At 24.5% G+C, this 24,717-nt stretch overlaps 13 protein-coding genes across 13 annotated transcripts, besides 46 other annotated features; 7 read left to right on the forward strand and 6 right to left on the reverse strand.

Annotated features, from left to right (window-relative positions):
- Positions 1-42: 42 nt before the first annotated feature.
- Positions 43-70: a sequence feature (AT_rich).
- Positions 71-123: 53 nt separating this feature from the next.
- Positions 124-858, forward strand: EDI_022230 (protein disulfide isomerase, putative; the record flags this gene model as incomplete). Its single annotated transcript, XM_001735745.1, has 1 exon — positions 124-858. The coding sequence occupies one exon, from the start codon at positions 124-126 to the stop codon at positions 856-858; it is 735 nt and encodes a 244-aa protein (XP_001735797.1).
- Positions 859-867: 9 nt separating this feature from the next.
- Positions 868-888: a sequence feature (AT_rich).
- A 131-nt stretch (positions 889-1,019) lies between these two features.
- Positions 1,020-1,058: a sequence feature (AT_rich).
- An 891-nt stretch (positions 1,059-1,949) lies between these two features.
- Positions 1,950-2,882: a repeat region.
- A 160-nt stretch (positions 2,883-3,042) lies between these two features.
- Positions 3,043-3,066: a sequence feature (AT_rich).
- Positions 3,067-3,122: 56 nt separating this feature from the next.
- Positions 3,123-3,165: a sequence feature (AT_rich).
- A 754-nt stretch (positions 3,166-3,919) lies between these two features.
- Positions 3,920-3,948: a sequence feature (AT_rich).
- Positions 3,949-3,959: 11 nt separating this feature from the next.
- On the forward strand, positions 3,960-7,496 carry EDI_022240 (serine-threonine protein kinase, putative; the record flags this gene model as incomplete). The annotated part of the gene is made up of 1 exon (XM_001735746.1): positions 3,960-7,496. The coding sequence occupies one exon, from the start codon at positions 3,960-3,962 to the stop codon at positions 7,494-7,496; it is 3,537 nt and encodes a 1,178-aa protein (XP_001735798.1).
- A 72-nt stretch (positions 7,497-7,568) lies between these two features.
- Positions 7,569-7,632: a sequence feature (AT_rich).
- Positions 7,633-7,657: 25 nt separating this feature from the next.
- Positions 7,658-8,383, forward strand: EDI_022250 (uncharacterized protein; the record flags this gene model as incomplete). The annotated part of the gene is made up of 1 exon (XM_001735747.1): positions 7,658-8,383. The coding sequence occupies one exon, from the start codon at positions 7,658-7,660 to the stop codon at positions 8,381-8,383; it is 726 nt and encodes a 241-aa protein (XP_001735799.1).
- Positions 8,376-8,642: a sequence feature (AT_rich).
- A 15-nt stretch (positions 8,643-8,657) lies between these two features.
- Positions 8,658-8,756: a microsatellite.
- Positions 8,757-8,825: 69 nt separating this feature from the next.
- Positions 8,826-8,885: a sequence feature (AT_rich).
- Positions 8,876-10,084, reverse strand: EDI_022260 (uncharacterized protein; the record flags this gene model as incomplete). Its single annotated transcript, XM_001735748.1, has 1 exon — positions 8,876-10,084. One exon carries the CDS (start codon positions 10,082-10,084, stop codon positions 8,876-8,878), a length of 1,209 nt encoding a protein of 402 aa, XP_001735800.1.
- Positions 9,224-9,248: a microsatellite.
- Positions 9,250-9,273: a sequence feature (AT_rich).
- Positions 9,980-10,034: a sequence feature (AT_rich).
- A 76-nt stretch (positions 10,085-10,160) lies between the features above and the next one.
- Positions 10,161-10,904, reverse strand: EDI_022270 (proteasome subunit alpha type-5; the record flags this gene model as incomplete). Its single annotated transcript, XM_001735749.1, has 1 exon — positions 10,161-10,904. The coding sequence occupies one exon, from the start codon at positions 10,902-10,904 to the stop codon at positions 10,161-10,163; it is 744 nt and encodes a 247-aa protein (XP_001735801.1).
- A 20-nt stretch (positions 10,905-10,924) lies between these two features.
- Positions 10,925-11,029: a microsatellite.
- Positions 11,030-11,107: 78 nt separating this feature from the next.
- Positions 11,108-11,283: a microsatellite.
- Positions 11,155-11,338: a microsatellite.
- Positions 11,339-11,431: 93 nt separating this feature from the next.
- Positions 11,432-11,512: a microsatellite.
- A 98-nt stretch (positions 11,513-11,610) lies between these two features.
- Positions 11,611-11,762: a repeat region.
- Positions 11,763-11,838: 76 nt separating this feature from the next.
- Positions 11,839-12,942, reverse strand: EDI_022280 (chaperone protein DNAJ, putative; the record flags this gene model as incomplete). Its single annotated transcript, XM_001735750.1, has 1 exon — positions 11,839-12,942. One exon carries the CDS (start codon positions 12,940-12,942, stop codon positions 11,839-11,841), a length of 1,104 nt encoding a protein of 367 aa, XP_001735802.1.
- A 204-nt stretch (positions 12,943-13,146) lies between these two features.
- Positions 13,147-13,203: a sequence feature (AT_rich).
- A 109-nt stretch (positions 13,204-13,312) lies between these two features.
- Positions 13,313-13,375: a microsatellite.
- Positions 13,376-13,468: 93 nt separating this feature from the next.
- Positions 13,469-13,489: a sequence feature (AT_rich).
- A 127-nt stretch (positions 13,490-13,616) lies between these two features.
- Positions 13,617-13,878: a sequence feature (AT_rich).
- Positions 13,879-13,886: 8 nt separating this feature from the next.
- Positions 13,887-15,392, reverse strand: EDI_022290 (Paxillin, putative; the record flags this gene model as incomplete). Its single annotated transcript, XM_001735751.1, has 1 exon — positions 13,887-15,392. One exon carries the CDS (start codon positions 15,390-15,392, stop codon positions 13,887-13,889), a length of 1,506 nt encoding a protein of 501 aa, XP_001735803.1.
- A 103-nt stretch (positions 15,393-15,495) lies between these two features.
- Positions 15,496-15,525: a sequence feature (AT_rich).
- A 353-nt stretch (positions 15,526-15,878) lies between these two features.
- Positions 15,879-15,928: a sequence feature (AT_rich).
- Positions 15,929-16,026: 98 nt separating this feature from the next.
- Positions 16,027-16,072: a sequence feature (AT_rich).
- Positions 16,073-16,146: 74 nt separating this feature from the next.
- Positions 16,147-16,279: a sequence feature (AT_rich).
- Positions 16,280-16,995: 716 nt separating this feature from the next.
- Positions 16,996-17,018: a sequence feature (AT_rich).
- Positions 17,019-17,275: 257 nt separating this feature from the next.
- Positions 17,276-17,321: a sequence feature (AT_rich).
- Positions 17,322-17,446: 125 nt separating this feature from the next.
- Positions 17,447-17,490: a sequence feature (AT_rich).
- A 158-nt stretch (positions 17,491-17,648) lies between these two features.
- Positions 17,649-17,677: a sequence feature (AT_rich).
- A 22-nt stretch (positions 17,678-17,699) lies between these two features.
- Positions 17,700-17,831: a microsatellite.
- A 32-nt stretch (positions 17,832-17,863) lies between these two features.
- Positions 17,864-17,910: a sequence feature (AT_rich).
- Positions 17,911-17,914: 4 nt separating this feature from the next.
- On the forward strand, positions 17,915-18,412 carry EDI_022300 (uncharacterized protein; the record flags this gene model as incomplete). The annotated part of the gene is made up of 1 exon (XM_001735752.1): positions 17,915-18,412. One exon carries the CDS (start codon positions 17,915-17,917, stop codon positions 18,410-18,412), a length of 498 nt encoding a protein of 165 aa, XP_001735804.1.
- A 110-nt stretch (positions 18,413-18,522) lies between these two features.
- Positions 18,523-18,544: a sequence feature (AT_rich).
- A 1-nt stretch (position 18,545) lies between these two features.
- Positions 18,546-18,675: a microsatellite.
- A 9-nt stretch (positions 18,676-18,684) lies between these two features.
- EDI_022310 (ubiquilin, putative) lies at positions 18,685-19,623 on the forward strand (the record flags this gene model as incomplete). The annotated part of the gene is made up of 1 exon (XM_001735753.1): positions 18,685-19,623. The coding sequence occupies one exon, from the start codon at positions 18,685-18,687 to the stop codon at positions 19,621-19,623; it is 939 nt and encodes a 312-aa protein (XP_001735805.1).
- Positions 19,621-19,669: a sequence feature (AT_rich).
- Positions 19,670-19,686: 17 nt separating this feature from the next.
- Positions 19,687-20,466, reverse strand: EDI_022320 (uncharacterized protein; the record flags this gene model as incomplete). The annotated part of the gene is made up of 1 exon (XM_001735754.1): positions 19,687-20,466. One exon carries the CDS (start codon positions 20,464-20,466, stop codon positions 19,687-19,689), a length of 780 nt encoding a protein of 259 aa, XP_001735806.1.
- Positions 20,337-20,396: a sequence feature (AT_rich).
- Positions 20,467-20,547: 81 nt separating the features above from the next.
- Positions 20,548-20,608: a sequence feature (AT_rich).
- On the reverse strand, positions 20,571-22,745 carry EDI_022330 (uncharacterized protein; the record flags this gene model as incomplete). The annotated part of the gene is made up of 2 exons (XM_001735755.1): positions 20,571-22,434; positions 22,483-22,745. 2 exons carry the CDS (start codon positions 22,743-22,745, stop codon positions 20,571-20,573), a joined length of 2,127 nt encoding a protein of 708 aa, XP_001735807.1.
- Positions 21,233-21,538: a sequence feature (AT_rich).
- Positions 21,554-21,613: a sequence feature (AT_rich).
- Positions 21,645-21,732: a sequence feature (AT_rich).
- Positions 21,932-22,008: a sequence feature (AT_rich).
- Positions 22,020-22,258: a sequence feature (AT_rich).
- Positions 22,410-22,477: a sequence feature (AT_rich).
- Positions 22,746-23,025: 280 nt separating the features above from the next.
- Positions 23,026-23,078: a sequence feature (AT_rich).
- Positions 23,079-23,094: 16 nt separating this feature from the next.
- On the forward strand, positions 23,095-23,535 carry EDI_022340 (uncharacterized protein; the record flags this gene model as incomplete). The annotated part of the gene is made up of 2 exons (XM_001735756.1): positions 23,095-23,400; positions 23,449-23,535. The coding sequence occupies 2 exons, from the start codon at positions 23,095-23,097 to the stop codon at positions 23,533-23,535; spliced, it is 393 nt and encodes a 130-aa protein (XP_001735808.1).
- Positions 23,536-23,737: 202 nt separating this feature from the next.
- EDI_022350 (uncharacterized protein) lies at positions 23,738-24,717 on the forward strand (the record flags this gene model as incomplete). Its single annotated transcript, XM_001735757.1, has 3 exons — positions 23,738-23,857; positions 23,996-24,195; positions 24,256-24,717. Coding segments are annotated over 3 exons (782 nt in total), but the record flags the coding sequence as incomplete, so codon positions are not given.
- Positions 24,283-24,304: a sequence feature (AT_rich).

Genomic DNA, 24,717 nt, shown 5'->3' on the forward strand with positions numbered 1-24,717 from the left:
ATCTCAAAAGCTTTTTCAGACATATCAAAGTTGTCTAACTTGAATTATTATTTTCATTAATTTTATTAAACTCAATTCTTTTTATCTTTAATTCATCATTGAGGATCTTTAAAACTTTAATCAATGTTACATTTTTTCATCACTTTTATTTTATTTTTCTCTTTATCATCTGCTTATATTTGGGAATTTGATCCTAATAAACTTCAACGTCAACTAACCCAAAACAAAACTATCTTATTATTACATTACATCCCTTATGGAGAAACATACAAAAATTATAAAAGTACATTTAGTCAACTCGATGAAGCAGTGCAAAAACAAAAAAATAGAAATCTTATTGTTGGTCAAATAGATTGTGAAGAATATGAGGATTATTGTGAAAGTCATCAAATAACTTATTATCCTTCATTTACTATTCTACAACCAAATAACCAAACGATTTTTATTAATTCTCTTGAAACAAAAAAAATACAAGAAACATTACACACAATTGGTATTGAAATTGAAGATATTAAGCCAATCCATATAATTACTTTCACTACTGAGAACTCTACTGAAATAGCAAAAGAACCAACTCTTGTCAAATTCTTTGCTCCATGGTGTGGTCATTGTAATAGATTAAAACCAATTTGGGAAAATATTTCACGAGAATCTAAACTCAGAATTGGTGAAGTGAATTGTGATAAAGAATCTCGACTATGTTCTATTTATTCAATTTCACATTATCCAACAATTATCTATCTCACAAAAGATCAAAATAATAATGAAGTCAGAGAAGTCTATAAAGGAGAAAGAACATTTAAAGACTTGAAGACATTTATTGAACAGAAAACTAATTTAAAAAAACAAGAACTTTAAGTGATTTAGTATAATTAATTTTTTATTTTTCATTATCCAAAGAAAAGGAGAATGATTTGTTTGTATGCAACACTCCGACCAACAACCATATAAGACAACCCAACAATAAAAATAAGTTATAAAATATGGTTGTATACTGTAAGTACTACACTCTCAGTTACTTATTATTTTGTTATTTATATTTAATAATTAAAAATTATCGAAGGTTAGAAATTTAAGTAACATTTAGGATTAATTGATGACAGTTAATAGAAATAGTCTGAATTAGGGTATATTAAATAGTGCAAAAATGTAAAGATTAGATTGTACTTGAAACAACATGGTATTTGTTTTTAATTTGAATTACAAATAAAATAACTCTCTTATACTAAAAAAAATAAGGATGGTGAGGCTTTTGTTATGTAAGTTAGCTTTTATCCATACGCTTCTTATGTAATTAGAAGGAGTCACACTAACGCTTTGTACAGTTTTAACTGATGATAAAATATTATTAAAAGACAGGTATTATTGTTGAGAAGTATTGATTATATTAGAAAAACAGATAGAAAGGGTGTGAGCCAACAAGTCTTTGAAGAGAGTAAAACCACACCATTGATGAAATTGTGACCATAATAAGGAGAGAATAATTGATGGTGTTAATATCTAAGTCACTCTTATTCGGAGTATAATTCTAACCAAAGCTGTAACGAGAGTCTTGTTTAATATGTTACAAACACATTATAAATAGAAGAGTGAAGTGGTGAAGTGGTGTTGAGTAAATGTTTTAAAGTCACTTACTTTTATTATATTATCTTAATTTCATACACATAAAAAAGAATTATTATATTTATCAATAACATTGTAGAAAAAAGATAAAAGTTTTGTTATAAGTAGCATTATTTTTTCAGTAGAACTACTGCTTAATATCTTTTCTTCTTTTTTTTTGTTATTTTATAGTTTTTCTTTCTTGAGTGATGAGTCAATACTAATTTACTAAAGTATTTTTAATTTGGTATTTTAATTTCAGTATTTCGTATCAGATTTTAATTTTTACCTAAGACAAAAAGAATAAAAATAATATTAAACTTTTCTTGATTAGTTTTTAAACGTTTTAAGAAAGGAGATAAATTATATAAACAAAATTATAGACCAATAACTTGTTTAAATTATCTGTTAAAAGTATATACTTCATTATTAAATGAAAATACAAAACCAATTGATGCTAAGTCCAATTGAAAAACAATTATCACAAAATTAAACTGGATGTAAAAAATATACATATTATCAAAGGAAGGATTATTATACAATATTATAATCATTCAGTTATTAATTATGGATAAATGGAAGTGGGTAGAAACGTACTATGATATTTCTAAAATATATGATAATATTAATCATCAATTTGTTAAACAATGTTTAATTTATTTTAACATCACACTTGTTGTAATTAAAAGTATATTATATATATTAAATATTACACAACTCAAATTATATTATAATCAACAAAATGTGTGTATAGTTAATGTAGAAAGAGGAATAATACAAAGTGATAGTTTATCTCCATTATTATTTGTATTATCTATTGTTATATTATCTAAACAATTAGATAAATAAATTAATAAGTTATCTATTAAAATGAATGGAGAAGAAAAACAAGTACAGTTAAACCACATATTATATATGGACGATTTAAAGATAATAACTAACAGCCTCGAAGAAATGGAAAAGCCCACAAATTAACAAAAGAAATATTTAATAGAATATGATTAAAAATAAATATAGAAAAGAGTGGGATAATGACTAATATCAATGGTCAGATAAATGGAGAATTAGCTGAATTACCAAGAGTAACTAATGATAATCATTATAAATATCTTGGTATTGAAATAAGAGATAAAATAAATATTAATAAATATTGTACATGATTATTAAATGATGTATCTTCTATTCTATCATCATTAAATAATATGAAATATAGCAGCCTCAATACAATTAGAAAGATTAATAATGATATAATCTCCAAATTAAGATATGGATTTGGTATTTTTTTAATGACTATTTATCAGGGGAAAAAAAGGATATTAAAAATATTTAAAGAATACAAAATGTGAATTGTTGTTTCAGTAAGTAAATATAAAAGGGTATCAAAAACTAATTTGAAACTAAAAAGAAATGACACTTTTATAAAAATAATCAATCTACATCATTTTAATAAAATAATAAAAAATTGGTAAAGTTTTATGATTTTGAAAATTACAAATATATTTCCCCAAGATATTTGAATGATTTATTATTATTAAAAAAATTAAAAAGTTGAATATTTTAATACTAAATCTTAGCAGAATAGTAGAATCATCCAATAGCCATGATATCTCTTACACAAGTTTTATAATACAGATCAACTGTGTTAAAGAATTATAAGTAGGGTATTTACTGCTTTTAAAAACTAATAGCGAGTATTATCATTTACACCTTTTTGTTAAGCATTAAATTTTGTGTTTCACATTATTTTATTAACAAGAGTTATCTAAAACATTAGCAAGAAACAAAAATATGTTACAATAAACAACCAATATCAAAATATACTGAACTCCATTTAAACTCTTTAGATAATTTAATTTTATTTTGTTAATTTTGTTTTGGAATTAAATTTTATGTAATTTCACTAATAGTTAAAAAGAATTTTTGTAGTTTTTGTTTTGGAGTCAATACTAAAATCTGTTAAATTAATAGTTATTTTTACAAAACTGGAACCTAAACCACAACAAATTATGTGGATTCTCTAAGAAATAAGTAATTCCATTCGTTAATTCAATCCCTAAAATTTATTTTTATTTTGACTTACTGTTTTGTGGACACTTATGTCTGGAGAGATAAGAGGAGTATTTATGAAGGTGATTGCATAGATATTAAATACAAAAAGAAATTATTTATTTTAAGCCTGTTAATTCTTCTAATAAAATTCTATCATGTTTTTGTTAGTAATTTTTTTTGGTATGAATGAGTTTTGCAAAAAAAGTGATTTTCCTAAAATAAAAAAGGAATTAAAAAAAAAGGAAATTTAATCAAAAAAGAAGAAAAGTATTATTAAAAATTTAGTAAAATTTTTAAGACAATAGTAAATGACAATCATTTTTATATGGCTCATTTTTAATGTTGTTGAAGCAATTTGTGGCAATGAAGAGTTCAACCCTGAAACTGAAGAGTGTGATGGGGTGGCTCATTGCACAAGTGATTGTTTATGTGAAGAGAATTATATTTCTGTTCCTGATGAAAATAAATGTATACCTAAGTGTTCAATTAAAGGATGTGATAGAGAATGTGCTAGTCCTAATGAATGCACATCATGTAATAAAGAAGGGTATGAAGAAGATTGTTATGTATGTAAAGATGGATATTTTTCAAATGGATATTTGAATTGTAAACCATTAGCTGGAAATACAGTTTTTTCATGTGCTTCAAAAGTTGAAAGTGCAGTGATTGATATAAAAGAAGATTATACTGAACACACTGAAGTTATTGATACAAAAGAATGGTATTTAACCTCAAGCATTTGTTCACCTGTTGCACTTATTAATGCACCATATATTTATGGTAAATGGTTTAAATTAAATATGAATTTTAATGGGTATATCGCTATTGAAACAGTATTCCATTATACTAGATATAATATCACATATATTAAATTAAATCAAGTTAATGTTGGAGTTGAAACTGTTCTTACTTTACAAACAAGTTGCCCTAGTGAAGAATCATTTGTTTCTGAATGCTTTTATTCAAATGATAATGTCGACGATTATATTCTTTCTAGTAGGATTATAGCTCCTGCAACTTCAACATATTATCTATTAGTTCATTCTCAAGAAGATTCACTTCAAGCAACATTTAATCTTTATATTAGAAGGATCCATCATCCATGTTCATATGTTAATCAAGAAATATCATGGAATAGTATTTCAAGAGATGGATATCATTATATTATTAATTCTAATTATGGTGTTTTCTCAGATACTGCTTGTTCAAAACCTTCTTTAAGTGGAATGTGGTTTCATTTATATGGAGCTGATAGATCATTAATTATGAGTACATGTAATACTATTGGAGATTATAGTACAGCTATTCATGTTGTGAGTGCACCTATAAAACATGAGGAAAATCTTAGTTGTAGTTATAAAGAAGATATAACTAAATGTGAGGCATATAGTTATCAAGGGTGTATGGATTTTGTTGAAGACAAAAAAGTAGTTAATTCTAAAGCAACTCTATTATTGTCATTATCTTCAAAAAAAGATTATTATATCTTTGTGTCATATCAAACTTCAAGTTTTGCAATGATTAATTTTAGTGTTTCAATTGCTTGTCCATTTGGTTGTAATGGTCATGGAAGATGTACTGAAAATGGATGTTTATGTGATGAAGGGTATGTTAATTCTGGGGATACATGTTCTACATGTGGAAATGGAAAATTGGATGAAGAAGAACAATGTGATTTGTCTATCATTGGATCCGAAGATAAAAATTGTGATGGAGAAATGTGTATGTGTCATTATTTAAATATTCCTATGACAATAAATGGAACAACAAAATGTGCACCAATAACTTGTTATAATGGAGTAATTGATATTTATGAAGAATGTGATGGAGGAGAAGGTTGTAGTTTTTGTAGGTGTATTGATAATTATGTAGGACATTATATCCCAGAACTTGGATGTTTATCTAAAAATTGTGGGAATCATAGATTAGATGAAGGAGAAGAATGTGATGGAGGATCAGGATGTTATGAATGTAAATGTGAAAATGGATGGTATAATGTAGATAAATTATACTGTTCAAAAATGCCTAAATGGAGTATTTATCCATTAACTTTTATTCCAGGAGTAGTTCTTTACTGTTTTGTATGGGTAGTAGTATTTATAATATTTTTAAGAAAACACAAAAGATTAACTAAGATGATTGAAATTGAACAATCTAATTTAGAACATATTATCCCATTTTTAGAGAAATCAATTATTAAATTTGATAAAACTCATTCACGATTTATTGATATTACTGTTGAAAATCCATTCTTTTCTTTCCTCTCACCAAATATAGAATTTGGTAAAGAAGTACCATTAGATATTCCAGAAAAAACAACTATATCATTAACAAATAAAAGAAAAGAAACATTAAGATTTACATTTCATGCACGTGAAACATTAAGATATGATATTATGTTTAAACCAGTTACAGGAACTGTTAAATCTGGACAAACAGTTCTTATCACTGCTATAATAATAATTAAATGTACAACAGTTCTTACAGAAAAAGTACCAGTTACACTTTCTTTCCCTCGATTAAAAGATGAAATTGCATTAAAATATCAAACAGAACAAGTATCACAAAATTCATCATTTGATGAAGGACATAGAAAGAGTAAATTAGGAATAAAAAAGTTTCATGTTTATTTGAATTTAAATGTTGAATCAGAACTTTCTACAAGAATTGATTATAATTCTCTTAATATTTTATTTCCTGCAATAGGAAGAGGTACATTCGGAAATGTTTATAAAGCAACATGGAGAAATACAGATGTGGCTGTAAAAGTTATGAAAACAGATACTACTTATATTGATGAATTAAAAAAGAATTTTACTAAAGAGTTAGAAATTATGGAACAAACTCAATATGCTTATATTGTTCAATTTATTGGAAGTGCTGAAACTGAAAATTCATTATGTTTAATTATAGAATATTTTCCACTTGGAAGTATTCGTAAATTTTATACTGAACATGAAGTAAATGATTTATTAAAAATTAGAATGTGTGATAATATCGCACAAGCTATGGATTATCTTCATAATAAACAAATTATTCATCATGACTTAAAACCTGATAATGTTCTTGTAGCTTCAAGTAATCCAAATGAAGTTGTTGTATGTAAGGTTAGTGATTTTGGAACATCACAAGCATATATTAATACAAATTCTCATATTGAAAAAAATATTGGTACTCCTATGTATATGGCTCCAGAAGTTCATAAAACAGGTATATCATCATTTAAATCAGATGTTTTTTCTTATGCAATATGTATATTAGAAATTTGGATATGTGAATCTGTTTATCCTGAAGATGAATTTCATGAATCAAATGATATCTTTAATTTTGTTTGTTCTGGAAATCGACCAAAGATACCAGATAATTGTCTTTATAAATCAATTATTGAAGAATGTTGGAAAGTTAATCCTGATGAACGTCCTAATTTTAAACAAATTTATCATAAAATACAACATGTTCTTAAATATTATAATCGCTTAAAAACAAAAAATAACACACAACAAGCCAATCATATAATTTCTAATTTTAGTCACAACATTATCTCTTTCACTCCTTCAGATAATAAAATTAATAGAAACCTTTCTTTGAACGATAGAATTATATTAATGACTTCTCAGCAAAACCAAAATAAAACCAATGATAAAGCTATGAACCTAACACAAACTAAAGAATCTTCTTCTTCAAACTCTTCTTTATTGAATGATATTCAAGATATTCAACTTCCTTTCATTAATAAAGAAAAAGAAAACTCATCTGACTCTTCTTCAGTATCAATGGAAGATGAAATAAAATCAACTGATTCACAAATATTTGAGAGTCAACAAAGTAAAGCTTTTCACAGTTAATTTATGACACATTATTATTGTTCACCACCATCTATTTTTTGTTTGATTAAAATTAATGTTTATCTGTTTTTGTTTTATTTTTAAAACAACATTTATGTTTTAAAATATTAAATAGCATTAATAAAAAAAAATATTTGTTAATCTTAACTCAAAAAGTTAAAATGTCAAAACCAGGTTTATTACCATCACTTCCAGGTTCATCTACTGATAACCCAACTTCATTATTACCTTCTTTAAATCAATCAACCATTCCACCTCCATCAGAGGATCTTCCAGATGAAACAACAAATAACAATGGGAGTATGGAAGATGGAGATGATGACGATGATTCTAATGATGGAGAGGATTCAATCAAAACAGAAGAAAATGTAGCAGAAGTTCCATGTCCTGAACTTGACGAATTAACGTCAGGTAATCCTTTTTCAATTACATCAACTGCTGCTCCAAAAAAAACTGGAGAAAGTCGTTCATTAAAAGTTCTTAAACAAATAATTGAACCTTGTGAAGACCAAGAAGGTAATTCAACGTTTGAGTTAGAATTAGAAAAGATTCAAAATAAAACAAGAGATAATTTAACACTTTATCCTCAATTAAAAAAGGTATATATGGATAGTTATGAAATTTGTTTTGATAGTAAAAATGTTGCTAGTGTAATGGAATCTGTTGATGAAAATCTTCATATTTCAAAATCAACACAACATGTTATGGGCGCTATTTGTAAAGTATTTCTAGCTGAATTAGTTAGTGAAACTCAAAAAGTACGTGATGATGATAAAAATGGAATGGGACCATTATTACCTCAAGAAGTTGCTGCTGCTTATAGAAGACTTATTGAAAGGGGAAGTGTTCCTGACATTAACAAAGCTCCTTTCTTTTGTGATAATTAATTTTTTTGTTTTGTTTTAATTTATTTGTAATTAATTTATTTTATACAAGTATAAATTTAATATATAACTTCTTTCTTAAATAGTGCTCTCTTATTCATTAAAATAATAAATAAAATTAAAGTGATAATATACTTTAATACTAGTTATTTGATAGTTATATTTTAATGAAAAATATTACTTAAAAAAAAAAAAAGGTAATAGTTGTGTTATTAATTATGTATTTTATACAATGAAACATATTATTATATTTATTTTAATAGTCTTACATAATAACAATAAGAAAATAATCATAGATTATTAACAAAATATAAAAACAAAGAACAAAGAAAAGGTAAAAAATTATAATAAAAAAATAAATATATCATATTAATAACCTCTAATAAATGTTTTTTTTTTAATTGATATAACTTACTTTATCACTAGTTATTATTCAAAGAGAATGAATAAAAAATTTAAATGAAAGTTATAAATAATTTGTATTGAAATCATAAATTAATTATAACTAAAACTACTAAAACTACTTATGCTATTTTCTTGTGAAGAAGTTTGTTCAATTTTTTCAACTTCATAGAGTTCTTTTGATAATTTATCATGAATAACTTTTTCTTCTTCTATTTGTTGTGTAATAATTTGAATTCGGTGTTGAAGATTTAATAAATAATCATGATACATAATATTTTCTTTTGTAATTTCTTCTATTCTTTGAGAATAAGTATCTCTATAAAAATAAATAAGTCTATTTGCTTCATTTAATGCTTCAATTTCATTCATTTTTAATTCACTTGGTTCAATAGAAGAAAGAAAGGAAGACGTAATTTTTCCAGTTAAATCGCCACCTTCTTTCTTTTCTTTTCTTTCTTTTTCTGATAAATTTAAATAATTAATTATATCTTTTTGGTGATCTTTAAATGCTTGAACAATTAATGCGTGAAGCCTTTTTTGTTCTTCTAAATCGAGTCCACTTTGTTCAATGGATAGTGCAACAGGTTTATTTAAATAATAGATTGTTTTATTGACTATAGAAATGATATCTTCATTTCCTATTCCACTATTTACTACTTGTTTAAAGTAATGAGCAAATTGATTAATTTTTTTTTGACTTAAATTTAATTCATCCTGTTTTACTCCATCAAGAATAAATAAAGGATTTTCAAGAAGTGGAAATAGAAATCTAACAAAAAATAATTGTTGAAATACCCATTGAGTAGAATTATGATTTGTTTGTTTATTTTCAACTTCTTCATTTATAATTTGTAATGATCGAATGAAGTGTGGAGGAATAGTTTTTAAAGAAGAATATATTCCTTCACATAATTTTGTAATTAATTGTTCATGAGGAATTGATGGAACAAAAATAAGATTTTGAAGAACTTCTTGTAAAGAATTCTTTGCAAAGTCAACTAAAAATCTATTTGCATATTCATTATATAACCTTACTAAAACAGAACTTCCTTTAAATGTTTTTGTTTCTATTGAACTAATATCAATGTCATGTTTTGCTATTTGTTTAAATAACAAACATATATTTCCATGGGCAACAAAATAATCAACAAGTAATCTTGAATAAGTATTTACTTCAGGAGTTAATGCTGGTTGAATAATAATATCAAAATATGATTTTAATACTAATGAATTATTTTTAAAAATTAAACGATCAAATTGATATTTTTTTCCATTTGGTAAAGGTGTAGTAGTTTTCATAAATTACAAACTAATAATTTCATTCATCTCATTTATAAAAACAAAACACAATTCTTATTCTAAAAAAAATAAATTGTTAAATTAATTCTTCTTTGATTTCTCCAATTAAATTTTCAATAAATGCTGTATCCATAATTTCAAATTTCTTCTTTTCTACTGTAACTAACGCTACTTCTACATTCTTGGAAGTTAATTTTTCTTCCATTACTTGTTTTAGTGTTGATAATGCAAGTATTTCTGCTTCTCTTAACGTCATTGATTTATTATATTTTTCATGTAAAATTGATTGTGCAGCTTCTGTTCCTGCTCCTGTGGCTTTAGCATAAAATTCAATAAACATTCCACTTGGATCAGTTTGGAAAAGTCTTGGACCAGTTTCATCAACACCTGCAATTAATAATGCAACACCAAATGGTCTACTCATGACTTTTTTCTTTCTTGACCCTTCTCCAAATCTTAAAGAAAGATCTGAAATGGCTTGAGCAACAACTTCTACATTTATTGGTTCGTCATACATAAATCTATGATTTTGTGCTTCAAGTCTAGCATTATCAATTAGTGTACGTGCATCAGCAGTTAGTCCACTAACAGCTGCACCAATATGATCGTCAATCTCAATAATTTTTTCAATACTACTTCCAAGCATTAGTGGTGATGAAATTCGTTTTTCTACAGCAAGGACAACACCTTCTTTTGTTTGAATACCAATAACAGTTGATCCTAATTTCATTGCTTCTGTAGCATATTCGACTTGGAATAATCTTCCTTCAGATGAAAAGGTATTAACACCATGATCGTTTTCATTTTTAGTCATAAACATTGTTAGTATTGAATGATCTGTTTTCTTTTCAAGTTTTCTTTCTTTTTTTCACTTGAAGTTTTTATTTTTCTCTATTTTATTAATTTTTTTTGTTTTTTTCATAATAATTATTTGTTTTTTATTTTAACTATAAATAGAGAATAGTGTTAAATTTAATAAAACAATGATTAGAAGTAATAGAAGATAGCATTAAGATGATAGAAACATTTTATTAAATTATTTTATTATGAATAGTATATACTGTCTTTTGTTATTATTATCTTATTTTATACTCTGTTAAGATTATTTCTATTTATTTCAATTTTTTATCTTTTATTTATATTTGTTTTATTTTAAGATATTATACTTGTATTTTGTTATTGTATATTCTATTTATTATTCTTTGTTTATTTTATTATTTCTTTTCTTCTTATTATTCTTATTTCTTTTTCTTTGTTCTTGTTTATTATTTGTTTTGTGATTATATGGTGTTATTAATGTTTATTTATTGTTGCTTATCTTCTTTCTTTTCTTTAAGTCGCCTTAACTTATTGTTATTTTTTATTCTTTTTCTTAGTTATTGATATTCTTATTTTTATTTTATTCTCTTTTTAATTTCTTCTTCATTTATTTGATTGATTTTCAAATGTAATGATAAATAAAGCAATAATAATAATGGTAAAGAAAGAAAAGAAAGAAATAGGTTATAAATAATAAAATGAAATAATGTGATGAGAGTTATTGGTGATGATAGGAAATATGAGAATTAATGTATTTATGTTAATACAATTAATATTTATTTTTATTCATTCTTTAATCATAAGATTTCTTGATAATATAAATTTTTCATTCTTTTTGTTATTGATTCTTAATACTTTTATATTCTTTTATCATAAATCACTTCTTTTTATATGATTTTATGAATTAAACCAAAATAAAAGAAAAAAATTTGTTTTTAATTCAAAATTTTCTTTAATTCAGTGATTTGGTTTTGAGATAATGAATTTGGATACATTACATTAACGGTAACATAAAGATTGCCATATCTATTAGAATGTGCTGTTAAAGGAAGACCCATATTTTCGAAAGTAATCACAGTTCCATGTGGTGTAATTTTTTGTTGAGCAACAGTAATAGTATTTCCATCTAAGTGTTTAATAGATCGTTGGAATCCAGTCAATGATTCTAGTAGGGAAACAGTTACACTAGCATATAAATCACTTCCTTTTCTAGTAAATACTGGGTGTTGCTTTGTCACAAATTTTACAATAACATCCCCTGGTTTTAGTTTATAACCATCATTAGCAAATTCTGGAATAATAGTAGTGTCACCATCTCTAACACTTCGATTAACATGAACAGGAACTTTCATAGATTTAGTAACAGTACCTTTACCGTGACATTCATGACACTTGTTTTTAATAATTTTACCTGTTCCATGACATTTAGGACATTGTGTTTTTTGTCTCATCATTCCCATACTTTCAATTTTTACCCCAGTTCCACCACAAACAGGGCAATTTTCTGCGTCATGACTATTTTCTGCTCCAATTCCATGACAATGATTGCACAATTTTTCTCTTTTAAACTCCACAAATACATCTCCTCCAGAATAAACTTGTTCTAGAGTAATTTCTTTCACTATATGAATGTCTGGTGTTTTCTTAGGTCGTTGGGGTTGTTGTTGACCTCCAAAATTGAAATGAAATCCTCCATTCTCGAAACTAAATCCTCCTTCATTCCCATTATTTCTAAAGAAATTATCAAAAATGTCTTGTGCATTCATGTGAGGACCTCCTCCATTATTCTTTAATGCCTCTTCTCCTCCATGGTCATATATTTCTCTTTGTCTTTTATCAGAAAGAACTTCATAAGCTTTATTGATCTCTTCAAATTTGACTTTATCACCAGTAGGTTTATCTGGATGATACTTTAATGATAATGCTCTGTATGCCTTCTTAATTTCTTTTTCATTGGCATTACGAGGTACTCCAAGTACTTTATAGTAATCAAGTGCAAACGAATAAAAAATAAATAAGAAGAAGATAAGTACTTTCATTTTTGCTCAAATTAAATTTATTAATTCTGTTCTTTGATATTATTTTAAATAATCTATAAGGTATAACTTTTTTATTATAATTGATGGGTTTGTTGCTGACGTGAAAACACCTGTTCAGAATTTAAGCTCTTTTTCTTTATTGTTGGTTGTTAAAAACAATAAAATCTCTACCTTTTTGTCCTGTTCATAGAGTATTCACCAATGAAATTATTAAAAAAAATAAACTAATTCAATGTTATAGTATAAAATGATTAAATTATTCAGCAAAAAACTTGTTTATTATAACATTTAGTTTCTTTGTGTTTGGTTATTAAATAGTGAAGTCATTAAACTGTTTATGAAAAAGAAGAATAAAAGTTCTATCACATGTAAATAAAATATGATAAGACAATCTAAAATGAATTACAAAATTAAATAAAGAATAATAAGAGAATGATAACTGCATATAACTAAGTTGTCGTTCTTATTATTAAATGAAAAATTCCTAAAAAATAAGGTGATGATTTCTCTTTCAAGATAAAACCTCTAATAATATAAAATAAATAAAGAAAACTAACTAATATATTGAGTATTGAAAAAATAACAATTTACTTTAATATGTCAAATCTTATACTAAAACTTAAAAAAGAAGAAGAAAAAGAGATAATGAATATTTAGCAATAAACAAGGTTATGAAAATAAAAATAATATTAAATGTAATGATTGAAGTTAAACATAAAATATAACTTTTTTTTATTTTATTAATTTAAAAAAAAATATTTAAACAATAATTTAACTAATAACTTAGAAGATATAATAAGAAGATAATTTCAATAATTTTACTTAAAAAAGATAATAATTTAGTAATTTTGAATATGGAATAAAGTAATAAATTAATAAAAAAGAAAGAAATAAAAAAGCATATTATCATTTAAATAACAAAATATCAAAAAATTTGATGTGAATTAACCAAAAAGTTTACCATAACAAGTGAAACAATATGGTTTTCCACCATTTTCTTTAAAAGAAGATTCAGTAAGAGGATTGACACAAAATGAACAAACAAAATGTTCTGGATGGAATTTTTGACCCATAGCAGAAATAAAACTAACACCTGGTGCAATTGATTTACCACATCTTCCACAAATATTTGTAGATGTTACATGACTAGAATAATGTTCAGCACAAACAGGTTTACCGTCGAGGTTATAAAATTGTCCTCTTGGGAATGGTGCTTTACAAACTGAACAAACAAAACATTCTGGATGATATTTCTTTCCAAGAGCACTTAAAGATGATCCAATAATTGGTTTACCACAATTAGAACATTTAGCTGCACACTCTTCTTTATAACATTCTTCACAATATGGGTTACCATCTTTTTGGAAGAATGAGGGTGTTGGGAAAGGTTTACTACATTTTGTACAAACAAAACATTCAGAGTGATATGTTTTTCCTAATGCACTGACACAATTAGTAGTAATTGGTTTGCCACATCGTGCACATATTTTAGCAAATTTAGCAATGAAACAATCTTTACAATATGGTGAATTTTCAACATTATGAAATGGATTAGTTCCTAATGGCTTTTTACAATTCTTACATACAAAATGATCTGGGTGATAGCTCTTTCCAAGTGCTGTAATTCTTTGTGGTCCTAATGGTTGTCCACATTCAGCACAAATATTTGGATCTTCATTTATAACAGCTGTAATTGGTACTGGTGCGTTGGATTGTCTTTTTGGTGTTGTAGAATCAATACCATCTAATAAATCATCTAAATCATCTTTTGGTGCAGCTTTTGGTTTAGTAGCAGGTTTTGGTTTATCTTCCAACCCATCTAATAAATCATCTAAATCATCTTTCTTTGGTGCTGGTTTATTATTAACTGGTTTTGTAGGAGCATCAAGACCATCCAATAAATCATCTAAATCGTCTTTTGGTGCAGCTTTTGGTTTAGTGGTAGCTTTTGGCTTATCATCTAAACCATCCAATAAATCATCCAAATCATCCTTTTTATGTGCTGGTTGTGGAGTTGGTTTTGGTTTATCATCTAAACCATCTAATAAATCATCTAAATCATCTTTCTTTGGTGTTGGTTGAGCAACAGGTTTTGGCTTATCTTCCAAGCCATCTAATAAATCATCTAAATCGTCTTTTTTAGGAGTAGACTTAGTAGTGACTTTAGTAGAAGATTGAGATGAAGTAGGTTTTGGTTTCTCGTCTAAACTATTTAACAAATCATCTAAATCATCTGCTTTTTTTGGTTTTATTGGTTCCTTTGGTTTAGCGTCAAGGGAGTCTAATAAATCGTCTAAGTCATCTTCCTTCTTTTGTTTATTTGTATCTTTCTTTTCAACCATATCATTTAATGCATTAAGTACATCATCAAGTTCATCTTGTTGAGTATTTTGTTGGTTAGTTGAAGGTGTATCATTAAGAGAATTAAGTAAATCGTCAAGGTCGCTCATTATTTGATCTTCTTAATTTGTTTATTTTCAGTTTGTTCTATAAATACCTTCTCTTTTTTTGTTTCAAAAAAATTACGTCTCTTTTTTTCTTTTTTGTTTTCTCAATAATTTATTTTTATAATAAATATTATTAGTCAAATGTTATCTTTTCTTTGAATGGTGTTAATGAAAGGAAACAAAAATACAAATGAAAATCAAAATGGCAAACTATCACATATAAAAAAATCCTCTTTTTTCTCTTCACCACTCATTCAATTTTTTGTATTTTTTACTAAAAAGGGTTCACTAACTTGAATTTTATGACTAAATCAAAAATGAGAGAAATTTTATTCAAAAAGGATTGTGTTTGTAATACTGGCAATTCTTTAAAAATGAGTTTTATTTGTCTATTCTTAGTGTTTAGTTTATTATCTTCTTAACTAATTACAAAAGAATAAAGATTTATATCTGCTAATTTTCTTTATCTATAAACACAAATAACTTATCATTTTTTTATAGTATAATTTTTATACTAATATAAAATATTAAAATTATTAGAATTAAGAAACTAAATTCTTTTCGTTTTAAGTTTTCTGAAATAATTATAGACAGACTGATAATTATTTGTGTTTTCATTTTTTTGCGAGAGTTGTTGATAAATAAATTTAAATATACAATTTTTAATTACTTTTTTAAATTTAGTATTTGATTAACAAAGAGAAGAACCAAACCAATGGCACTTCTCAAAAAGTATAATTTTAAGAATTAAACCAAGTAAAATTTTTTGAAATAGAATGATTTAATAGATTATTATTTTTAGTGATTCTTTAATTTATATTAAAAATTATAGTTAATATTCAATATATTTTTTATATTATAAAATTTGAAAATTCTTTTTTTAATATAAAGTTTTTGGGTGTAAGTCAAATTAATGAAGAATTATTTCTAATCTTCTCTTTAGTAATTGAAATATCCTTGCTTTTCATTGTTTGTCTATCCTTTAGAAATATGTAGTACTAACCTAAAAACTCACTTCCTTTGTCTTTTTTAATAAAAATTGTTATTCCAAGATACAACAAAATGTTTTCAAGTAATTACATAACTTTTATTTCTTTAATATGCCATAGTCTATGTCTAATAGTTTTATATGAGTTTTTGCGCTTTAGCAATACCTTTAAGAGTTGGTTGTGACCTACTCATTATAAATCTTTATAGATAATAGATTTTCAACTCCAATATTAATTGTTCCTATATTTAAAAGGTGTGCAGGTTCTTATGACCATCTCTGGCATTGTGTAATGAAAGGGGTCTTGATAAATTTCATGACATTGTTGTTGAACATTACTTTGGTATGAACGAGGACTTCTTTGTTTCATCTTCCTTTTGTTTTGTCCAAAGAGATACTAAAGAATTAAGTATTGAAGTAAGAAACAACAAAATGGTTTCTCTTGAAATAGTCCCACAGAGGTTATTAGTTCAGGATAGAGAGGTTTCACTAGTCCAACGTTATTTAATTTAACGACAGCATAAAATGATTGATATTTTTCGTTTTATATTTAATACTTTTTTAATATAGAATCATTCTTGAATAAAGTTATAATTTTGTTGAATATTTCATTCATGCTTTTAATTAATTTTTATATATTTCACAAAATCAGTAATCCAAAATTTTTTACTTTTTTTATTTCTATGTTTTAATGAACAAAACTTGTTAATATTTTTTTGTTTTATAATGTTTTTAATGGTTTATAACAAATAGAAAAAATTTCCCAATTTTTAATTAATTTGAATAAGTTAGGTGGAATCTAAAAACAATTCTATAGAGTCAATAGGATTTAACTAATAATGATTGTCAATAATTATCTTTATATTATTATACTGTTTTCATGTATTTTTATGGTTTGTTTAAAAATAAAATAGAATTTATTAAATAAGTTTAAACAATTAAATGATTAGACTTTTGATTAGAATTCTTTTAATATCCATATCAGTATTATAAAAAAAATATACAATCAATGACTAACTTGATTATTAAAATGTTTTTGAAATAAGAACGTTTTTAAATGAAATTGATCAAAAAAATATTAAATAACAATTATAAAAATGAAATATTTTTAAAGGAACAATAAACAATTAAATAAGTAAGAAAAAGAAACCAATATAAAGTGATTAAAGAAAAAAAGAAGAGATATATGAAAATAATATATTTTAATAGAAAAAGTAATGAAACGTATTTTTAAAAACATAAATTAAGAAAGATAAAATGAAGTTTATCAGATATAAATTTATATTATAATATATATATACTTAGATCGAACTTTCATTTAAAATGAGAATAAGACAAATAATTATATTGTTAAATGATTCTTATTAAAATAATAAGAATAGTAATATTATCAAAATACAAAATTATAAAAAAAATTACAATATAATAATAATATAAAAATAAATAATAATGATTTTTTAAGAAAACTATTGATACAATTGGTAAGATAAAAAAATAAAAGAATTGATCTTATAAAAATTATAATTTTTTTTACTTAATGAAAGGATTATATTTTTTGTTATTCGTTATTCTTTGTCATGCTGATATTGTTGGGATGTATATGACTGCACCACTATTAACTAATCAATACATTTCTCCAGAAGATATGTGCAGTGGAAAATTGTGTAGGTTCAGAGTTAAACAAGTAATGAGAAAATGTAAATTATATGAACATAAACTAAAACAACTTGATAGAATAGAACGAAGGTTGAACCGTGAGGCAGAAAGAGATATGCTTGATTTAAGTTCATTACAAAATACTCAAGACCATCGTGTCTTACAACACAAACTCCGAAAAGAACAAAAGACATTAAGAAAAGTTCGTTTGACTCGTGTCAAATTAATGAATTTAATGAGAAGAGTATTAGGCGATCTTTCTTATTCACAACAGGCTCGCGTTATTCGTTATGTTGGGCTAGAACATAGGATAGATCCTTCATATGAAAATTTGACTAAAAACAATGGGTTAAATCATATGAAACCCAAGTTAATTTAATTGTGACAATCAATATTTTGTGTTATTTGTTTTTATGTTATTAAATAATCTTTAAAAAAGAAGAATTTTAAGTTTTGACTGAAAAACTACGTGGTGATTAATCAGTGAGGATTTTATATTTAATAAATTTATCAAAAAAACAAAAGTAAAAAAAAAAAAAGAATAAATTGATATCAGAGAAGGGAAAATAAAAAAATAGGATGAATTGAAGTTTTTCAAAGAAAGAGAATAAAAAAAGAAAAAGAACTTAAAAATAATAAAAATTTAAAGCAATGAAAATTAATGTCCGATTAACTTATTCTTCAAACACAATTGAAATTATATTTGATGACAATGAGTTTAATGGTATGACAGTCACTGGTATTAAAGAAAAAATTCGCAACCAACAACCAGATGTTGGAGAATTTAGATTAATTTTTGCTGGTCGAGTATTAAAAGATGATGAAGTATTAAGTACTCTTGGTGTTAGTAACAATGTTACATTACACCTTGTTCGTTCACGTAGTCCTACTTCTGCCCCTTCACAACCAACTCCAAGTTCACAACCAACTCAACCAACCCCTCAACCCAATGAACAAAATACTTTTCAACAACCACAAATGGGTAATATGCCTTTGCCTAATTTTGGTGGAATGGGAGGTTTTAATGGAATGGGAGGAATGGATATGCAACAAGCTATGAACATGTTACAACAAAATCCACAAATGATCGAACAAACTATCAACTTTTTAACACAAAACCCACAAGCAATGAGGGCTATGTTAATGATGAATCCACAAACTGCCCAAATGATGAATAACCCACAATTTAGTATGATGTTTGATCAAATGATTAGTAACCCAGAATTGTTACGAATGATGATTAGTAATAATCCAATGATGGGAATGGCTGGTATGCAACAACCCCAAAATGTTCAACAACAGAATACCCAACCTCAAAATGTTCAACAACCAAATACCCAACCTCAAAATGTTCAACAACAAAATCCATTTAATTTGTTATTCGGACAACCCCTTCAAAATAATGTCCCAAGTCAATCACAAAACGTACAACCAACCCAAAGAAATCTTCATGAAATTTATGCCAATCAAATTAATCAATTAAAAGAAATGGGATTTTTTGATGAAGAAGAAAATCTTAGAGTTCTCCAAAGAGTTGGAGGAAATGTGAATGCTGCTGTTGAATTATTATTGCAAGGGCCAGTTTACTAAATTTCAAATTAAATTTTACTATTTAAATTAGGTTTAATAAAAAAAAGTACAGTAGTAAAGTAATCAATTATCAATTGGTGAACTTTTTGAACGTTTTCTTGAATGAGTTTGGAGTAATGTTATATTTAACGGTGAGCTTCCCTTTCTACACATAACAAGATTTTGATCAAGAATACCCCACCAATCAGTTTCATCATCATTTAATAATTTTTGTATTTTAGAATTTGGAAATTGTTTTGAATTAAGAATTTGTGGAAAGAGAATTCCTTCATAAGAAGGGCATTGAGTTTTTAAATTAATAAGAGTTGTATTAACAGTATTGATATCAAGAAATAATTTATTATAATCTTGTTGAATCAATGATTCAAAGAGATAATTTGAAATAAAATGAATTAACGAAGAATAATGAACAAAAATTATAGTTTTTGAAGTAAGTTGAATTGAATACAATTGTTCATTACATCTTTTGAAATTAACTACAATATCACCAAATACATGTTCATTAGTTTTAAAAACGATATCTAATTTTTGATTTGGGAATTTAATTAAGTTAATTTGTTTTGAAGAATATAAATGAAGAAAAGATTTACAACACAAGCTATCTCTTGGAGATATAATTGGTGAAAGGTAAAGCGTTAATGGTAATGAAGAAATAGATAAAGAATTAATTGGGTTTTCAAGAATTTGAGAAGAAGAAAATAATGTTTGAATACAAATATTCAATAAAGAATATTTAAACAAATTAGAATTTTTATTAAATATCTTTTTATTTTCAATACTTTGATTTGGTTGTATAATTAAAGGTTTATCAATATTTAATTGCTGAATAAATAAATGTGTCATTTCAGTTTCAAATTCATTACCTTCAAAACAATAAGTAAAACGATTTATAGGAATAGGAATTTGAGTTGGTTGTAGACGATGATTTAATGTTATAAGTTTATTAATTAATTTATTGTATTTATTAATTCCAAAAATATAAAATGAATTTGATGATGAAAGAGTATTTCAAAAATAGTGTATATTGCATTATTATTTTTAATTGAAATTGATAATTGTTTATCAATTGGTTGATGTTGAATAAATAAATCAAAGAAATGAATATCAGTTTTTGTTGTTAATTGAAAGAAATAAGAAATAAAGAATGTATAAAAACGTTCTAATGAAGCAGCGTAAAAAGAACTTTTAGAAGAAGATAAAGATAAGAACATATCATTTATTTTAAAGAATAATTTATCTTGTAACGAAGGTAATAATGTTGAAAAATAGATAACTAAATGCATTGAACTATTAAAAACTAATGTTGATGGAAGAACTAAAATTTTAGGCATTAATTCACAAAAAAGATTAATAATACCAACAATAAAACAACGTTTATTTACAATAGAAGAAATATAAAAAGAAGAATATCTAAATATTCTAATAATTGTAAGCAAAGATTGTTCATTATTAGTTAGTATTAATTTATTTAGTAAACCATATTTTAAAACAATAAAAACTTTCCATAATAATTCAAAACAATGAATTGGAATAGTTGATTGTTCAATTTCAATTTTATTTGATTGAGGTAAATTTTCATCAATTGAAGACTCAATAATAAAATGTTCAGTTATAATAAATAATAAATAGTATTCATTTAAATTAAAGTATTTATTATATAATAAAATATTAAGGATTAAACAATATTTTTTATTAATTTCAATTTTTTCAAACATTTGAGTATGACAAATTAATGAATAATAATATTTCATTTCATTTAATAATAATAAAATTATTTTATTTGTTTGTGGTTTATTTTGTAATACTATTTTTTCAATTGAATTTATTAAAGGTTTAAATAATAATAATAATTGATTTTGATGACATTTTAATATATTAATTAATTCAGAATATATAATTATTAATAAATTATATTCTGTAGATTCTAAACATTTTTTAAAACAATAAATTAATTCATTTACAATTAATTCATTATATTTAATATTTTTAAGACATTCCTCCATAAAATTTCCTAAAATTGGAATAATAAAATATATAACTTCATTAAATTCTTGTTGATTAATTTCAATAATAATTTTAATAAATTCTTTTAAATAAATTGTATAAATTGTTTTTGGTAATGGATTTTGTTTTAGAAATTTTATTGATAAATCTTTCATTTCTTGTATTAATCTTGAATATATCTGACAATAATGAAGTAACGTTTTTGGTGTTTTTATTAATTTAAATTCTATGCAATTTAAGAATTGAATCCAAATATTTTTTAACTGTTTAAATGAAATTAATATTATTTCTGGTTTAGAAAAAGATATTAATTTAAATTTAATAAAATCATTACAATAAAGAGATGAAATAATTATTTGTTGAATTTTTATTAAATAATTTGCCCATACTTCAAATATATCATTAAATTCTATTAAATAAATTAATTCTTTTTTAAATACTTTCCATTCTTCAATTTTATTATCACTTATTATTAAACAATCATTTATTAATGAAAATATTTTTATTATTACATTTGAATATAATAATTGATTATTTGGATTAAATCCTTCTAATATTTCTTTAATCATTCCAATTAATAATAATATTATTATTTTAATTTCATCTAATTCTTTATTTTTTATTAAAATATGTATCCCTTTATCAAATATTTCTAAACCTTTTAGACATACCTGATTATATTGTTGATAATATGTTTCACTTTTATTCTTTTTATTAAATAATAATGAAATATCACATAACATTGAACTAATAATTTTTGGTGTTTTTTGAAATTCAATTGGTATTTTACTTTTTTTTAATAAATTTCTAATATTATTAATAATATAATTAATTTTTCTTATTATTTAAACAAACCGATAAATACTTATGCATTGTTCTGCTCGCTCAAAATCTGAATTTGATAATAAAGGTAAATTAAGTCCAATTGATATCGCATTAAAAATAAAGTTTAATCGTTCTGTTGATGAAATCTTAAGAAAAAAGGTATCAATATTTGTCATTATTTCTTTAATTGTTGTCATAACAATATTTTTTTGTGACTCTTCATCAAACATAAGTAAAGGATTATCTCGGATATTTTGAATAACTCCAAATCTCTTGACTGATGCTAAAAGCATTAATATCTTATGAGATGTTTATAGAACTTTTTAGCATTTTCGGTTTATTGTTTTTAAAACAAAACATTTGATAGAAAAAGAATAATTCTTTTTTTTTTATTTACTTTTTTGTTATAGTACACTTTATAAGAGCTTATTTTGTTAATAATAGGAAAATATATCATAAACGAATTGAACACTCTCAACTTCTTTCGACTCATTTTAAGTTCTGTAGTGTTGAAATGAATAGAGGAATGACTCCCTTCATAACCAAGAAAAATATAATTAATCGGATGGAAGGATAAAAATAAAAATAATTTCTTAAATTCAAGAAAAAAAAAATAAAGAAAAAATGTTAGTTGATTATTGCATGTCACACTCCCCTGACCTAAAGTATGAACACCAAGCTCAAAGAACAGAAAAACTGTCAAAAATTACTGGTAGGCATGCGAGTATTGCTAAGATTGAACCTTTTCTCGTAGCTTCTACAGAGGAAGAGGCAATCAAAAATGGGCAATTAATCAGAAAATCTGATCAGATAAAAAAGATGAGTGGATGTCGTCCTTTAGCATATCAAGTAGATGATGAAAAAGGAGAAAATAATAAAAAAATTAATGTACTTAAAAAGAAGTTTGGAGATGACCATAATGTCCATGGTGTTATTCCTTATGTATTAGTTTGTTAAAATATTTTTCTTAATTTCATTAGTTTTCTTATTATTTAGAATGTGGACACTGAAGAAGATGCAGCTGAAAAAGGAAAACAACTCAGAAGTTATGAAAAGGTTCAAAGAAAAATGGGCCAACTCTAAGGAAATATAACTGTGTAATATTGTGTAAGAAAAGTATACCCTAAGTGTGATGAATAATTTCTTTTATTTTAATTTCTATAAAGAGTTGTGGAATTGCAATTTAGGAGTATTTTTGTTAACCCCAAAAAATTAATTTTTGTTATATATAACCATTTCCTAAGATTTTTTTTTTGAATTGAACTTAAAAATTAAGAAATAGAAGATGATAAAGAAGAATAAAGGTATTGGAGGGAAGAAAAGTAATTTACAATTATCAGGAGATAGTTTATTAACAAAAACACTTTATGTTCATATAGATGGAGTGTTAATAATAAATAAAGAAGTTTGTGGTTATTTAAAGAGTAAAAAAAAAAAGAATAAATAAATTCTTTCAATTCATTTTGACTTTTATATTTTAATGCAGTTATTGTTTAGAGATATTAGTCAGTAATTCGATAAAATTTAAATACTAATGAAATAGGAACCAATAAGTTCAAATTCAACAATTAATTATCTAAAAATATTAAAGAAAGTTGATCCAACACTTGATATTTCAGCATTAACAAAACTTAAAGCAATAACAATACCAGCTACACCAAAATATAATGAAGAAAAAGATAATTTGAATCATGACTTAATATTATATTCTGATGCTATTATTGAATCACCTAAATGTTTAACGTTTGTTAATTATTAAATAAATAAAGAAAAAGAAGAAATAAAACAGAAATAATAAAATAGTCCAAGTAAATGTAAAAAATCACAAACAAAATATAAAATTATTAATTTACTTGGTCAAGGATCATTTGGTCAAGTTGTTAAATGTTTAGATTTAACTACTAATCAATTTGTTGCATTAAAAGTATTAAGAAATAGACCAGCATATTTTAGACAAGGAATGTTAGAAATAGCTGTTTTACAATTATTAAATGAAAAATTTGATATTGATGGTAAAGGAAATACAATAAGATTATTTGATCATTTTTTATATTGTAATCATGTTTGTATTGTAACTGAATTATTAGGAATAAATATTTATGAATTAATGAAACAAAATGGATGTCGAGGATTTGGGTTAAATGTTTCAAGAACATTTTTAAGTCAAATATTAGAGTCATTAAATATTCTTTATAATAGTAATATAATTCATTGTGATTTAAAACCAGAAAATGTATTATTAATAGAGTTTGTTTCTTTAAAATA

Source organism: Entamoeba dispar, genomic scaffold, assembly GCF_000209125.1.
Source record: "Entamoeba dispar SAW760 scf_1105229459379 genomic scaffold, whole genome shotgun sequence".
Lineage (NCBI taxonomy): Eukaryota > Evosea > Mastigamoebida > Endamoebidae > Entamoeba > Entamoeba dispar.